The 15,303-nt window shown below is 33.3% G+C and overlaps 2 protein-coding genes across 6 annotated transcripts in view; one reads left to right on the top strand and one right to left on the bottom strand.

The window, feature by feature from the left end:
- LOC116340803 (polypeptide N-acetylgalactosaminyltransferase 2) overlaps nucleotides 1-14,841 on the top strand; it is a 145,902-nt gene extending 131,061 nt beyond the window's left edge. For 2 of the 4 annotated variants that reach the window (XM_031767480.1, XM_031767481.1), the window contains exons 4-13: nucleotides 8,429-8,527; nucleotides 10,415-10,482; nucleotides 12,118-12,316; nucleotides 12,441-12,534; nucleotides 12,603-12,762; nucleotides 12,869-12,883; nucleotides 13,013-13,232; nucleotides 13,362-13,531; nucleotides 13,632-13,667; nucleotides 13,738-14,841. In XM_031767480.1, coding sequence (XP_031623340.1) covers nucleotides 8,429-8,527; nucleotides 10,415-10,482; nucleotides 12,118-12,316; nucleotides 12,441-12,534; nucleotides 12,603-12,762; nucleotides 12,869-12,883; nucleotides 13,013-13,232; nucleotides 13,362-13,531; nucleotides 13,632-13,667; nucleotides 13,738-14,006 — 1,330 coding nt within the window. In that variant the 3' untranslated portion in view covers nucleotides 14,007-14,841. Of the gene's footprint in view, nucleotides 1-5,722; nucleotides 5,803-5,856; nucleotides 5,953-8,428; nucleotides 8,528-10,414; nucleotides 10,483-12,117; nucleotides 12,317-12,440; nucleotides 12,535-12,602; nucleotides 12,763-12,868; nucleotides 12,884-13,012; nucleotides 13,233-13,361; nucleotides 13,532-13,631; nucleotides 13,668-13,737 lie in introns of those variants that run through there. The other 2 variants (XM_031767483.1, XM_031767482.1) reach the window with 2 other exon arrangements.
- Nucleotides 3,366-5,346, bottom strand: LOC116340804 (aurora kinase B-like). 2 transcript variants are annotated; one of them, XM_031767484.1, is made up of 6 exons: nucleotides 5,200-5,346; nucleotides 4,885-5,141; nucleotides 4,410-4,601; nucleotides 3,971-4,309; nucleotides 3,711-3,897; nucleotides 3,366-3,623 (listed from the first exon to the last, which is right to left on the bottom strand). In XM_031767484.1, the coding sequence occupies exons 2-6, from the start codon at nucleotides 4,983-4,985 to the stop codon at nucleotides 3,525-3,527; spliced, it is 918 nt and encodes a 305-aa protein (XP_031623344.1). In that variant the 5' UTR covers nucleotides 4,986-5,141; nucleotides 5,200-5,346; the 3' UTR covers nucleotides 3,366-3,524. The 2 variants fall into 2 exon arrangements, with proteins under 2 accessions (XP_031623344.1, XP_031623346.1); XM_031767486.1 differs by lacking the exon at nucleotides 5,200-5,346 and having other exon boundaries at nucleotides 4,885-5,165.
- Nucleotides 14,842-15,303: the final 462 nt, after the last annotated feature.

Here is a 15,303-nt window from a genome sequence, read left to right as displayed (position 1 = left end):
AGAAAACCAGCGAGGCACATCAACGACAGAACTTTCTCTGTATTTTTGCTCGAGAAATGGTCGGTAGTATTCCAATGCTTTTCAAATCAAACGTATTATCGTGTCTTTTTTTAGCACCATCTTTTACCTGTACTTTTTTGATAACATCATCATTTGTTTTGATCAGGTGGTATGTGTAACGTACTTCTTATCTTGTTTTCCATGAATACACTTCAATTTAGAAAAGACTCTCGTTTGAAAGATTGACCTTTATATTCTCGCTGAGTAGTAGAAGTTCATTCGAATGCAATGTGCAAATGAAAGCAATGTGCCAAAGGCCATATTTGATTTCTATATTGATCGATGATTGCACAGCATCACCAATACAAATTGATAAGCCATTAAATGGATGACTCTCTGTATCTATAATCTATTGGCCTGTCAGAACAAATATTTACTCAATATCGAAACTATCATATTACTACACTTTTAACCAATAAATATACACCCCACTTTAACTTTGCGCAAACATTTGACACGATTCATTTGGTTGATTCGCAAAGATGTTCTTCACTCTATTCCGATTGTATCTATCGATATCATCACTATAGTGATTTGCAATTTTCCGATTCGTTTCACTCATCTTTAGTGCGAATTAGTTTTCGTATTCGAGCGCAATGATTTTTGTCTTGCGTTTCATTTTTGATTTTCAATTCGTTGAAGGTTGTTATTTTCTTTTCCCTGAAGTAGAAATGTACTAAATCTCTTTACCTTAGCATGGAATTTTAACCAAATTATCAGTATATTTTTAAACCTTATTTTTCATCTGTTATCTGAAGACCTTTTGCCATAATGCCAATCAACTTAATTAAAGTCAGAGAAAAAGGAATTGGCAAAGAAAAATGTTTGAATTAACTTTTGCAACGCTTCAAAAGAGTTGTGTGCCTTTTTATACAAATTAATTATAGCGAAGATGAGAAGAAGTATTTCATCAGCAACATAGACTGAGAAAATGCTAATTATGAAAGAAAATATCGAGCGTGGTTTACGCAGTAAAAATAAAATCATAAAAAACCATTTGTTCAAAAGAGAATGAGAATCAAATTGAAATCCGATTAATCGAAAAGTTAACAATCGATGGTTGAAACTTGCGTAATTTGTTCTCACAAACACATTTCGGTCACAATATTATCACATAAACTCCAATTTTCGTTCGGTTTTGTTTTGACAATTGGGGTGGCACGCTCGTTCATTCAAAACATGAATTAAAGAGCTAACAACGTCACACACACAGAACGCCCCCCAAAAAAAAGTTTGCGTAAAAGTTAAATTGGGTGATTTGGGCCGCATCATGGTGTTTCTTCAATCGCCCATCAAACTTTGCATGTTTATTTTTCAATGTCTTTTCCTCTCTTTCTCGCTCTTGCTCTCTATGTCAATGAGTTTATCCAAAAAAAATCCATTATCGGTTGATGGTTTTATGGCTATGTCCTGTATTCGATTTTCGTAAAATGCGATGGTGTTGCATGCTTATTAAAGACCAGGCGGTAATGTAATCAATTCAATTACCATATCGATTGTTGTTGTGTTTTCATTTACTTTGCATCAAAAAAACGTGTTTTTGTATGTGGCTCTATTGCTCTCATATCGATTATTTGGGGTTGACCGAATTGTTGGCAAAACGCATTAACTACAAGATAATCGGTTAAACGTGTTCCAACCGTTCAATTTAATATTAAAAACCAACCGCCTACACATGCACGGACACTCCATTGTATAACAATAACATGATTAAGATAATAAAAACAATCATTAAACGGTTGCACGACCGAAAACAAATATCCTAATAATGAGAAACGATGCGAAAACATTTATGTTTTGATCATATTGTTTTGTATAAACATTCACCGGCATGACTCACTTCATAATAACAACTCTTGAGAGTCCATTGTTTTTATTGTATTTAAATCCCTTGAGACACATTGTCTTGATGTTACCTGAGTGGAATGAGATTTCCATTTGATCGAATTGAATCGTTTTATTGTTGTTACCTATTGAAATTTGAATCAATAGTCGCTTTTGTTTACCTTAAAGACGAATCCAATTCGACCATTGTCCACCTGATGTTGGCCTTGAGTAATCAGACTGACCCGAAGGAATACAATTTTCTAAGAATCATTTCACATGAAATAACACATTCCATTCAAATATTTGGTCTAACTAATCGACAATCAATAATCCAAGCGAACAATGTACACCAATATTGATGGCAATAACATTTATATGCCACCAGTCAAACATACAAGTTGATGAATCACTCGCCCACACTTATTGTGTGATATACGAAAAATCAGGTACATATTCTTCATTGTAGAAAATTTACCAACAAATATGTACGTATAGATGGATAAACAAATTAATTTATACCTATCTCTGTATAAGGCGCATACATTTTGACATTTCCAACTGTGAATAGCATATTCGAAGCACCCACATCACATAAATTCAGCGGTTGATGAATGATGCAAACTACAGTGTTGCAAAGTGAAGGGTCGTGGATTTATAAATTTTCGATATGGTATTTGACAAGACATTACACTGTTGCTACGTCTGTAATGCATACACTGTTGTTTTGCTTGTATGATCTAGGACACGGTATCATATCGATGTAAAACTGCGTTTGATTGTATGACACAAACGGCTGTCATTTTCGTCAACACTAGTGAATTGTGGTTCGACGACCACTTGTTAAACCAACAAAGCAAAACGTTTTGTGTACAAACAAAATCGCTTATCGCTAGAATTTCATCATATTTCATCATGTATGCCGTCTATATTTCACATTGCTCGGCCAGGACGCGCATCGCAGTTCACTTTAAAATAGATATGTATATTTACAATGATAACCAATTACAGTTAATGCTCTGCTGCTTCAGTGCATTGAAATTGTCTGTGTAGAGTGTAGACATGTATGGTGTGGCAAAATAGGACTTGCTTCTTTGTTTTTGTAAGCTGATTTTGAACTGAAAGGGCACATCATTGCGAAAATTATAACAAAAACAAATCGCATTAGTTAAGTACTTACAATATTATTCATTCCGTAATAATGGAATTTATGTGAAAGGCATTCGGCCATGTTTGGACGAGCTAGATGCGATAAGCGTCAATGAAATTGAGCAATAAGAATTTGAAAGAAAGTCACTTTCAGTGACGAAATATTTTAATCTTGAAACTAATAAAAATGTTACACATTTAAAAAAAATATCCTTCTTTTAACGACCGAAATTAAAAATAATGTCAAGAGACAAACTGAATCATGTATCTTACTAACTCAAGCAAATATGTAGCGAAAAAAATTATGATATGCTACGGTTTGAAAAAAAAAGTTATATACAAACTCCCGGTGGGAATTTATTAATTACTTGAGAGCTCTGACAATCGATTATTTTACAAAAGACCTTAAATTTACAGGCTAGAGCCAACCAAATGATTCTCTTCGAATGCAACGTAAACCAATTGAAAGTGGTAATGGCATGTGAACCATATTATTTTTCTATGCTCTTCCAATCTGCATCTTTGTGTAGTCTTATCCAGGGATGCTTCATAACGTTGACTAGTGTTGTACGATCGCGTTTTCGAATCAACTGCGAAATAATGGAAAAATCAGAATAAAAAATCGACATTTGCTTCAAAAATGTGGACAAAAAACGTTTGATTTTGTTTCTACTTACACCACTGACTAAGTCGCGTGCCCCAATCGAGATGTAAGATGGATATTCGATGTTCAGCTTCCGAATTTTTTCATAGGTGTGCGCTTGATCCTTCGATTCGAATGGTGGTTTCCCGACTAGAAATTCGTAGCACAAAATTCCCAAACACCATTGATCAATTGAATCGTCGTACGTTCGACCTTCAATCCTATGGAAATAATTCGAAGCGATTAAAATGAGTATGTAAATTTGATTCATGTACAAGTACCGATTATACTCACATTTCTGGTGGTAAATAATCCAATGTGCCACACATTGTCTTTCGTGCATTTGAGGACGTGTGAATAGACCAGCCAAAATCGGATAATTTAACCTGATCGCCGACAGACAACAAAATATTTTCCGGCTTTAAATCACGATGAATGACATTGTTTAGATGACAATAATGAAGAGCGTTTGCAACTTGATACGTGTATCGACCCGAACGTTCTTCACAAAATCGTCCATTTGGTGCCATTTGCAAGTGTCCATACAGTTCACCTTGCGATGCCATTTCCAGTGCGAGATAAATTCGTGAGTCATCATAAAAATACGTATATAGACGCAAGATATTTGGATGTCTGACACATTCACAGAGAAACAAAAAAAGAATTTTAATTGAATTTTATGCAAATTTGAAATTTGTAATGAAAATAATGTGGGATAAACATGAGTACATACCGTAGCCGAGATTGAATTTCAATTTCGTGTGCAATGGTCTTTTCGAGGTGATTTTTGATAATTTCCGACTTAAACAGTACTTTCATTGCGACCATAAAATGAGTTTGCTTTTCACGTGCGACATATACACGGCCAAATTTTCCACGTCCCAACGGAGCGCCCAGCTCAAAGTCATCCTTGCCCCATTTGTAACTATGATGAAAAATGAAAACAATATTATTGATTTAGACATGATGAATTGACTTAAAATAACGCCGTTTGATTTTGTGACATTTTTTCTTTCATCAATTGTGCGTAATCGATTGGGAAAAAAAAACACCATAACCTCAAAGCCATGGAAACTACGATTTGCTGCTTTTTCGGTATTTTTCTTGTTAACTGTGACAACGGCGATTTTTATCAAATTGACGGAAAAATACTCCATTTTTCATGAAGGAAATGCGGGTTTTTCAAACAAAACCGTAAAGAGACTTACTCAACGTTTTCGTATGCGTCATGTTCCTGCATGCGATTTTCTATTTCTGCTGCCAATTCATCTGCATCGACACTCTCCTGTTTCGGCGTTGCCATTCTCATGCGCGACAATAAACACAAAAAATTTTCAAACAATTCCTGCTATTTAACTCTGGTCTGACTCTGGTACAATATATTCGATACATACAATGCAATGCACGAATTAAAAGTGAAAATCCACTGTGAAGGTCGTTGAAAAAAAACAAAACTACCGTCTTTCTGCAAACAAAGATTCAATTAGTATGTACAATATACCATTGTATAAAAAAACACACACAATGGCAACTATCATTTCTCCAATTTCACCCGAAGTCTACACATTTTATTTTGATATATTCTCTTTGCAATTTGCACACTTTGAAAAAACATAAACAAAACTCGAATTGACTTTATTTGCTTTGTATCAGAAAATGGTTGAGAAAAGATAGAATAAACAAAACAGCGAATTGTACAAATGTCGCATTGGTTCACAAAATTGAATAAATTGATATCATTGTGGCAAGCGAGACCGTAGACATTTACATAGAAATACACTTGTTTTCAATACGTGTTTACAATGTTATTCTTATGTTCAAATGTGTTTGTGATTAGAGTAACGAGTTGACATTTCAATCACTTTATGTGTGTGTTGGTATTTTCAACGGAATCGACTGTTTTTATCGAGTGTAAATTTCTCCCCAGTATATTTGAACCAAGATTTGAACAATATATTTCGATGGAAATGTTGAAAATGAAATTTGGTATTATTCAAAAATTATTCTTCGTTTGTATCCATTCCATGAATCGAGTGCGCAAAAATTAAGCAGACATAATCAACGAGCGTGCAAACATTGTACGATGTGAAGCTATAGCTTATCAAAGAGATGGCGTCGATTTGTTTGTTAGTGTTTTACATTGGTAACATTTTTCATAAATAATTCATGATGCCTGTACATTTCTTGCGGTCTACGGCACATTGTTGATTGGTTCCATGCACCGTATGCGCTGTCAGCTCAATTAAGATGGCATTAGCCCGGTGTTTAATTGAAAAGTAATTAAAATATCGAGCGAAAAGGACCAAATTAAAATTCAGTATAAAATACGGTATAAGGTGTAGTAGAGTTTGCTTTGGATGGTCGAATAAATAATAAATTTTAATTTACTTCTCGACAATAATTTTTTATTAATAACACGGTGGTTTGGTTTTGTTCCCGTTGCGCAAAATGAATTCCAGGCGCCACCACCCGACATTTTCACATCGTTTGATTGTTTAAAATCAAATTTATCGCAATTTCTTTGAGCTCGTGGTTCGGTATTTTCACAGCGCGATTATCGTTTTCACGTACTTTTTTATAATAATAAAAATAATCGATGTTATAAATGAATAATAGTCCATCATCGGAAAATAAATCAAATACAATGTGGAATCAAGCAGTGAATCAGCCCGCGGTGATTTTTGGTAAATTTTAAATTGAAGTAATAATCGGTTTGAATCACTTTAATCAATAAAATTGTGGATGAATATGTTTGTTTTTTTGTGTGAGTACGTGTGCTGATTAAATTGGTTCGATACGACCAGAGTATATATTTGCAGTGTTTCGAGTAGATTAAAAATCTTGAGATTTTTTAGATAGATTTCTAGATAGATCAAATCTAAATCTGATCTTAGATCAATAGAAAAAAGGTATAATAAATCTAATCTATCGGGATCTGGATACAAAAATCTGTATCTAACGAGAGATATCTAAGATTTACAAGCTTAACACTCAAAAGCATTCTTTTCTGATTCGGGCCGAATATGACGTTAGTTTTAAGATGAAATCAATTTTTCACAGACTTTTTCATACAAAAATTCACAAAAAAAATATTTTTGTATAGGAGTCATGCTTGTGGTAGCGTAATGACATGAAACTTTACACAGGTTGTTTTTTCCACAAGAAAATTACATTCTGAGAGTTTAAAGAAATTTCAATGCATATTAGGGATACCTCCCATACAAAATTTTCGGTTAGCCATATATTGAGCTATATTTTTGATTGAAATTTCTTTAAACTTTGTGAGATTATTTATATTGATAAGAAAATAATATTCACAAGTTTTCACGGCGATTTGAGTTGCTGCAACCAAACATAGACCATAATTTCAGTGTATTCCCAAATTTTTGGTTCCGTGGGACGTTACACGCTATATTAATATAGTCTAATAAAGTCAAATAAATCAACTTAAAATGACTTCGATCTCAGTCGGTTTAATGTGAAAACGTCCCAAAAAAAGCCAGTCAGTAATTTTCCACAAGGGCTGTTTACCTGTTTACCCAAGTCCCATTTGGACTTAAATTTAAAAGTATATTTCAGATCAGATATGAGATTAATCTAGATTTATCTCGATCTGAGATAAATATAAAAGCTTAGATACACAGAGATCAAAAATCTAAGATTTTGATCTCAAATCTGATCTAGATAAAAAAAATGATCTAAAAAAAACACTGTATATTTGCGATAGAGATACATTTATTGGCTTTATTTGATGGTGAAAATTGACGAATGTGATAGGCGAACAAAAGTCGTTTCGTATTACCAAAATTAAATGAAGCCAATTACAAATTAATGATATAAATATATGCGGAGTATGAATTGAAAAAAAAAGTGAAATCAATTTCAGAAATTTCAATTACGTATTTTTGGGTACTAAAGAACAAAAACTATTCAAATATTTACATATATTTATCTGAAAGTGTAGTTTTCATATTTTCTGTACGGTATCTGTACGGTACAAAACAAAAAAACCTTCGAACTACGCATGCTGCTACAAAAAATAATCATTGTTTTTGCGGAATACAAAAGAAAAATCAAACATTTAAATGAAATATAATCTCATTTATTAAATTACAAGTAATCCAATCAATTTCAAGCATATATCGATTGGCCTCAAACGATTGTAATACTTGAAGTGTGTGCGTGTCAATTGATTTTTGCTTCGAATGTTGCTATGGTCGTGATGAAATTGATTTGATTTTGTCATCTCATAAATCGTGAACGGCAAAGAGGAACAACGTACATTTTAGCGCGATTGAGATTGAATCAGTATCATGTTTATATTGAAAAGGTCTTGGCGTATAATGAACGTGCGGCCACTGACCTGGTCTTTGAAATCCAATACGCTTGTATTTGCTCTCATAATTAGAATCATTTATCTTTGGCGATGGGCGCTACATCAATATGTACAACGGAACAATATTTTCTTGAGACACCAAATTTTTGTATACCGTATTAGAAGGGAAAAATAATGAAAATAAATCAAGTTTCGAATTCTTTTATTGCTTCAAAATAATGAAACTCGGTATATGAGAGCAATTGATGCACGTGCAATGAAAGAAGAAAAATCGAAACCATTCGATGGAATTGGTGTAGATTCAGAATGTTTTCGACAATAAATCGAAACTTATTTTTCACAATCAAAGCTGATTTCTTTTCTAAAAAAAAAATCGATTAATGAAATAGCGATGTATCTTTTTTTGAATTTTGCAGGTGTCGTAAAAAGGTTTATCGAAAGGATTTACCGCCAACCAGCGTCATCATTACCTTTCACAATGAAGCGCGAAGCACATTATTACGAACGATAGTTAGGTAAGTAAAATATAGTGTGTGTTTTTTTCTTCTTCATTTTTTCCTACATTTCTTTTGTTTTTTTTTTGTCTTCAGCAAGAAAGTGAACAAAATGAAGTAATTTAGATCAATGTCTATGAGGAAGCTAGGTCAATGAGAATAAGATGTGAAAAATCTTCGTCGGAAGAGAACAATGAACATTGTGGTTATGAACGAACGGTTAAATAAAAGCATGGCTCACTCGTCGTTTTGTCGTGCATGATGAAAAGTTAAGACAATTGCTATTATCCGCGATTATTCGTCCACTCTTTCGCTGCTTGCTATCGGATTCAACAATAAAATTCAGAGCTACTTAAAATGCTGGCCCAAAATCATAAAATGCGTTCGTCTTCCGCTCGCACACTTTTATTAAAATTGCTTCTTTTTTTAGTTTCACCTGACTTTGCCTTTGAAAAAACCGCTTTGCACCACATACTTTAAGCCATATCTGCGGCCGTTTGACACTGGCACAATGCAGCAAGACAAAAAAAATTTAACGTTCTGAAACAATTTTTCAAGATTTATCTCATGGTAATAGGTGCAATTGTCGAGCGTTTGCAACAATAAATTTGGCGTGTTTATGTCATCCGAATTCTGGCTTATAAATTCGAAATGGGTTTATGACTTTAGCCAAATAATGGTCGGTTTTTTTTGGTGCTATTCCGCTTATTATTAAATGCGTAAGAGGCTAGCTTAAGACCACGCGCGCGAAATATGAAAAAATTCTTCATTTACGTATTATCTTTTTTTTTTCACTTCGTTTGCATCCTTGTTGTAACGGTTCATTTAACATATTTAATAGCAAACGGAAATTACAGTTGAGCGTAATAAAAATGCGGGTTTATTTATGATAAATACAATGACGGCAACAGGAACCCACAGCAACATATCTCAAGTAGATGCGTTTTATAGAGAGATATATATAATTTTCCGCAGATTTGCGTATTCACATTTCAAAATGAATGTATATTCATTTATAGCAATTATTTGTATGTATGTGCAACAATGATCAACTATGTAGCGCACAAAACAAACACAGCGAATTTTCATTCATTTTCCAAAATCACATTTTACTATATATTTTGAATATTGCAATTAAAGTTTATGTGTGTGTGTGAATGGAAAACAAAGTGATAAATTTGCATTGTAAACCGGCAAAATGTATAGAATCGGAATGGCGCACAATATGCATATCAGAGGCGATGCATTGAAAAAGTTTTGCCAGTTTAACAACTCATTTATATCAGCAATTTGTCAATAAGTTGAAAGAGCGAGAGTGGCAAAAATGAATATTATGCATTCATTTTGTAAAATTGTTGAAAATGTGTAAAATACAATGGAAAACTTTCCGCCACTATTCAAACCAGAAGTGAGTAAAAGTGAAGCGATATCGGTACTAGTGTGAGAGAGCATTTAATCAGAATTTTTTTGTTCTTTGAATAAATTTTCAGTAGTTTAATAGCATTTCATTTTATATCGCTGCGCATTACAATGGATGTTTGTCATTTTAGCTATGGCTGCCTTTACGAGCCCATCAAAAATCCCATTGTCATCGATGGTTTGCATTTTGCCACACATACAATAATCCGTCGTTTTCCATGCCATTCATATCATAGAAATTATGACGTCGTTTTCTATATTACTTACCGTTCATTTGCCGGAATGAATACGATGAAAAATCAACATGCAAATTTGTGCACAATTTGACACAAATTCAGTTTCATTGCACCATCCCGAAACACTCGGGGCACTTTCGCATCAAGTCACAATGTTGTTATTTCTCATAATAAATGTCAAAATGTTCGGGAAACTTTTGTAATGAATGATTGACAAACATTTGTAACTAAAAACACTTCTTTTCATTTGCAGTGTATTAAATCGCAGTCCAGAGCATCTAATTAAGGAAATCATTCTTGTTGATGACTTCAGTGATCACCGTAAGTATATATTGATTTGTTTATGTTATTTTTTTATGATTTATTGTTTGATACTCTATCAAAAATTAAAATCTCACAAATCAAATCCAAATGGTATTCAAATTTTAATTCACTGCCCAGTGAATTTTCGTGAGAATGCCCATAAAAAGGGGACACAGAGTCGTAAAGAGTTGTCACTGTTACTACATAATCAACATCAAAAAAAAAAAAAATTACATAAAAAAGGAATTTGGTTAACGGCACATTGCAATTTGTCTAGGGGGTAGACGCAATAGAGAATGAATGAATACCAATGAATTGTCATAATACCTATCTATTTTCAAATACTACAATTACTTACTTATTTAAAGATTACTTGTACTAAAAATGTGAATACCGTGATTACCAAATGTCAAATTGATATCGGTAATAAAGATTTCAAGTTTTTTCCATTTCGTTTTAACATTCACCATTCCGTAATTTATTTTAATTTTTTCTGTTTTCTTTCTGTTATTTTGATCAAAATTGTTTTCGCATTTATTAAACCAATTGAAATACTACACTTAATAGCGTTGAAAAAGTTTTTTTAATATTTGGAAGATAATATTCATATATGCACATTGTGAGACGTTGCTGAATGCATTGACATTTCGTCTAAAACTGAGAATACCAAGAATACCAAGAATACCTTCAATTTCGGTGAATATCTCAAGTAATATTCCATGTGTCTACCCCCTAGCAATTTGTATACTGGACCCATCATGAACTAGTCGCCATTCGGGCCATTCAGCTGCTTTATGATTTGAATCAGATTTTTATGTGACTTTTAAAATATAATAAAAATGAAGTAAAGCGAAATGGTTTCTGTTTTCAATGCGAAAAATTCGCTTGAATTATTCACTACCCCCTTCATAAATGTCATTATCGAATGTAAAACGGAGGCTTGTTCGCGGTTTATATTTAGAATAAAGTGGTCATGAAAATGTCTGTTTTTAATTCAAATTATTACGTCATGCGATGACCCAGAGAAATGATTTTCAGGCATATATTTTACTGTGTTTGATCAAATTGCTTGCGAATTTTTCGCTGAGCATCTGTGCGTCTTGAATTTACAGCAATGCAAATTGGTTTGTAAATTCCAATTTCACGAATCATGCCATGTCTTCAGCCACTGCACAGATGCTTCTGACAGCATATCGTGACCAAATTCTAAATCATATTATTTTATCATAGATTTTGGGTATATAGCTTCTTCGGCATTGAATTTATGATTATTTATGATTCAAATTCGTTGGCATACTTTTCACATTCATCAGACTGAAAATAAATAGAAAATGAGATACAACAAGAAATTGAATGGTTTTGCCAAAAAAAAAATCTTTCTTCGACTGTATTTTATTATACGTCTGGTCAATGCCAGTCGCACTCACGCGTCGATGCTGCCATGCAATCTGTATTTACATATCAATTGTATCAGAAGAAACAAACGTTCTCTCTCTCTATCTATGTACATGGAAAATTAGTCAAGTGAATGAAAATTTGTTCATAATAGGTTCTTTGACGAGCTTGGCTCATGGCTCATTTTGATTTAATTTATATAATAAATATCTTTTTCTACTTCTCTTGCATTGCTATTCTTTTCTTATGTTCGTTTAGCTGAGGATGGTTTGGAATTGGCAAAAATCAACAAAGTTCGTGTTATTCGAAATGAAAAACGTGAGGGTTTGGTACGGTCCAGAGTACGAGGTGCTGATGCGGCCATTGCTGAGGTACTTACATTTTTGGATAGTCACTGTGAATGCAATGAAGATTGGTTGGAACCGCTTTTGGAACGTGTTGCCGAAGACGAAACACGGTAAATAATCGATATTTGTTGGTCTATTTTATTCCATTCATACAATCATAAAGCGTATACGCCCGTATTTATTATTCCAAATCGAAATAATAATTGCTATGAATGTTTGTTTCTATTTAAAAAGTGTTGTGTGTCCAGTCATTGACGTCATCAGCATGGACACATTCCAGTATATTGGCGCATCGGCCGATCTACGAGGTGGTTTTGATTGGAATTTGGTGCGTAGTAAATGTGAAATCAACTCAATGATATGCATTACAATGGATATTTTTTATATGTACAACAGGTTTTCAAGTGGGAATATTTAAGTTTAGAAGAACGAGCTGAACGACACAAAGATCCAACCACCAGCATTGAGACTCCGATGATAGCAGGCGGTCTCTTTGTCATAAATAAAAAGTATTTCGAGAAATTAGGAAAATATGATATGAAAATGGATGTTTGGGGTAATTTTCTTTTCTCTTTTACATTCATGACACTTTTTTTTAGATTTAATATAAAAGAAAAACTTTTTTCATGTTTTTTTTTCGTTTTTTTTGTTCGAATGAATAGGAGGAGAAAATCTGGGTCAGTATTCAAACTTTCGTCGCATCATTTTTTTTTTTTAATAAATACCTCTAACCATGTGTAGTGGATGTGTACTTTCTTGTACAACAATTATTTGAATTTTTCAATTTTTTTTTTTCTAAAATCTAGAAATTTCATTTCGTGTGTGGCAGTGCGGTGGTAGCTTAGAAATTATACCATGCAGTAGAGTTGGTCATGTGTTTAGGAAACGACATCCGTATACGTTCCCTGGAGGTAGCGGTAACGTTTTTGCGAAAAACACACGACGAGCTGCAGAAGTTTGGATGGACGACTACAAACAATACTATTACGCAGCTGTACCACTGGCCAAAAATATTCCATTCGGAAAGTAAGTTGAAGCGGTGTTACGTGGAATTTTATTTTTTCATTTTTTTTTTTATTACAATTTCCGATTGATCAACATGAAATAATTTAACTCAATATTGATTTCAATTATTGTTTGTATCTGTCAATCCAGTATCGATGACCGAATCGAGTTACGAACACGATTGCATTGCAAACCATTCAAATGGTATTTAGAAAATGTGTATCCCCAATTGGCTGTACCTGAAATGACGAACGTTGGCACAATACAGCAGGGAATCTACTGTCTGGATACGCTTGGTCATTTAATTGACGGTTCAGTTGGTTTGTATTTCATTTCTCATTCTTCGACCTGACTCTAAATCACTTAACGCTAATGCATATTATTCTCTTCTTATTTTATCCAAATCACCAACCTCAATAGGAGTTTATCAATGTCACTCCACCGGTGGAAATCAAGGTGAGCCTTTTTGAACTTTACAACATTTATTCTGTTAATATCAAAACTATTATTTCTTTTATTCCGATAGAATGGACAATTACGAAGAAGGGCCAAATCAAGCATCACGATCTCTGCTTGACATTGGTATCGTTTGCCAAAGGTTCCGTTGTGATGATGCGTGTGTGTGACGATAATGAGAATCAACGATGGGAGTTGCGTGAGGGCGGTATATTAAAACACAGCAAATCAAATGTATGTCTAGATACGCGATATGTACAGGAGCATGGCATAACGGCCGAATTATGCAATTCCGGTCTTGATACACAATACTGGCGATTTGTCACAAAACATTCGTGAGCATATAGAATTAAATTTAGGACAAAAATCCGTTTAGAATGAATAAATGCGTAATGATGTATGTCAAGAGACGAATTAGAAACGGCATCGCTCAAGTTAAATGAATGCGATCGAATTAATAATTGTCTACCATCTAAGACTATTCCAGAAGAATAGACTCAAATTGTGATTAATTTTTTATGCGTTTTCTCGCAGCACACGATGTCAGTGATTTTACTTTTTTATGAAACAGACATTCCACATTTGATCAGTCTTGCTTTATTTTATACTCAACATTTCACTGGTCAAAATAGAAAAACATTCCATTTTCGATGATTTTTATATGATTTTTTTATTTGATTTCATATGTTCTTCTTTCTTATTATGTTAATTTCACAAATAGATAAAACAATTCATTTAAAAGAAGATGATGGAAAACGAGCATACAGTGTGAGGGATAATGATGAATTTATGTTAAATGGAGTAAATATTATCGTACATTTCATAAGTAAAACATGTAAAATGATAAAGAAACAAAGTGTTAACGAACTGAAATATATCAATTTATAAAACATGGTGGTTATACATTACCATCATCGCTCATTCTCTATTCTCGTCAAAATGACACAGTGTGTTTGTGTTTGCTTTATTTGTTAGGAATCTATGATTGATTAAGCAACTCTATCGATACAAGTCCATTTCAATCAATGAGAAAACTTTAACATTTGCATTTTACCAAACAGGCCAGTTTCTGCTAGGGGCTTTTATCTTCAAATGTATACGATTTATACTCTAAATAGTGAACTATATTGCAAAATCATCTGTAATACGCGCAAATAAATGTGCATAACTGCATATATTTGGTGTATATTTCGTGTATATTTCGTATATATTTCGTCTATGGCATGTTTTTTTGTTCTCTTTTGTGCGGATCTTCTTCGATTCTGTGTAGCAATACTGTGTGTGTGTGTACACTGAAGTTTGAAATACATCTTATTCACTGGTATAGGCGAGAAATTTTAATCGTATATATGATGAATAGGACGTGAATATTGTGTATAAATTTGTATGAACGAATGATGAAAGCCCCTAGAGTTTCTGTGGTTGAATTCGCATATAAACATCTATCTACCAACAATATTGAAAATAACAAGTGAATTTGAGCGGAAATACAATTGGTTGTGTATATTGAATTACACAAAATGATATGCTATCAGCATCAACACAATGCAACATGAATTATTTCGGGTGAATTAATGACATTATTACATAATTTATTTGTTTCACAATTGTTTTTTCTAGTTATGCAAATTTTTGT

The sequence above is a fragment of the Contarinia nasturtii genome, unplaced genomic scaffold (assembly GCF_009176525.2).
Source record: "Contarinia nasturtii isolate CC-2019 unplaced genomic scaffold, AAFC_CNas_1.1 Cnas_scaffold_695, whole genome shotgun sequence".
NCBI classification, from domain to species: Eukaryota; Metazoa; Arthropoda; class Insecta; order Diptera; family Cecidomyiidae; genus Contarinia; species Contarinia nasturtii.
This window is presented reverse-complemented; position numbering and strand designations above follow the sequence as displayed.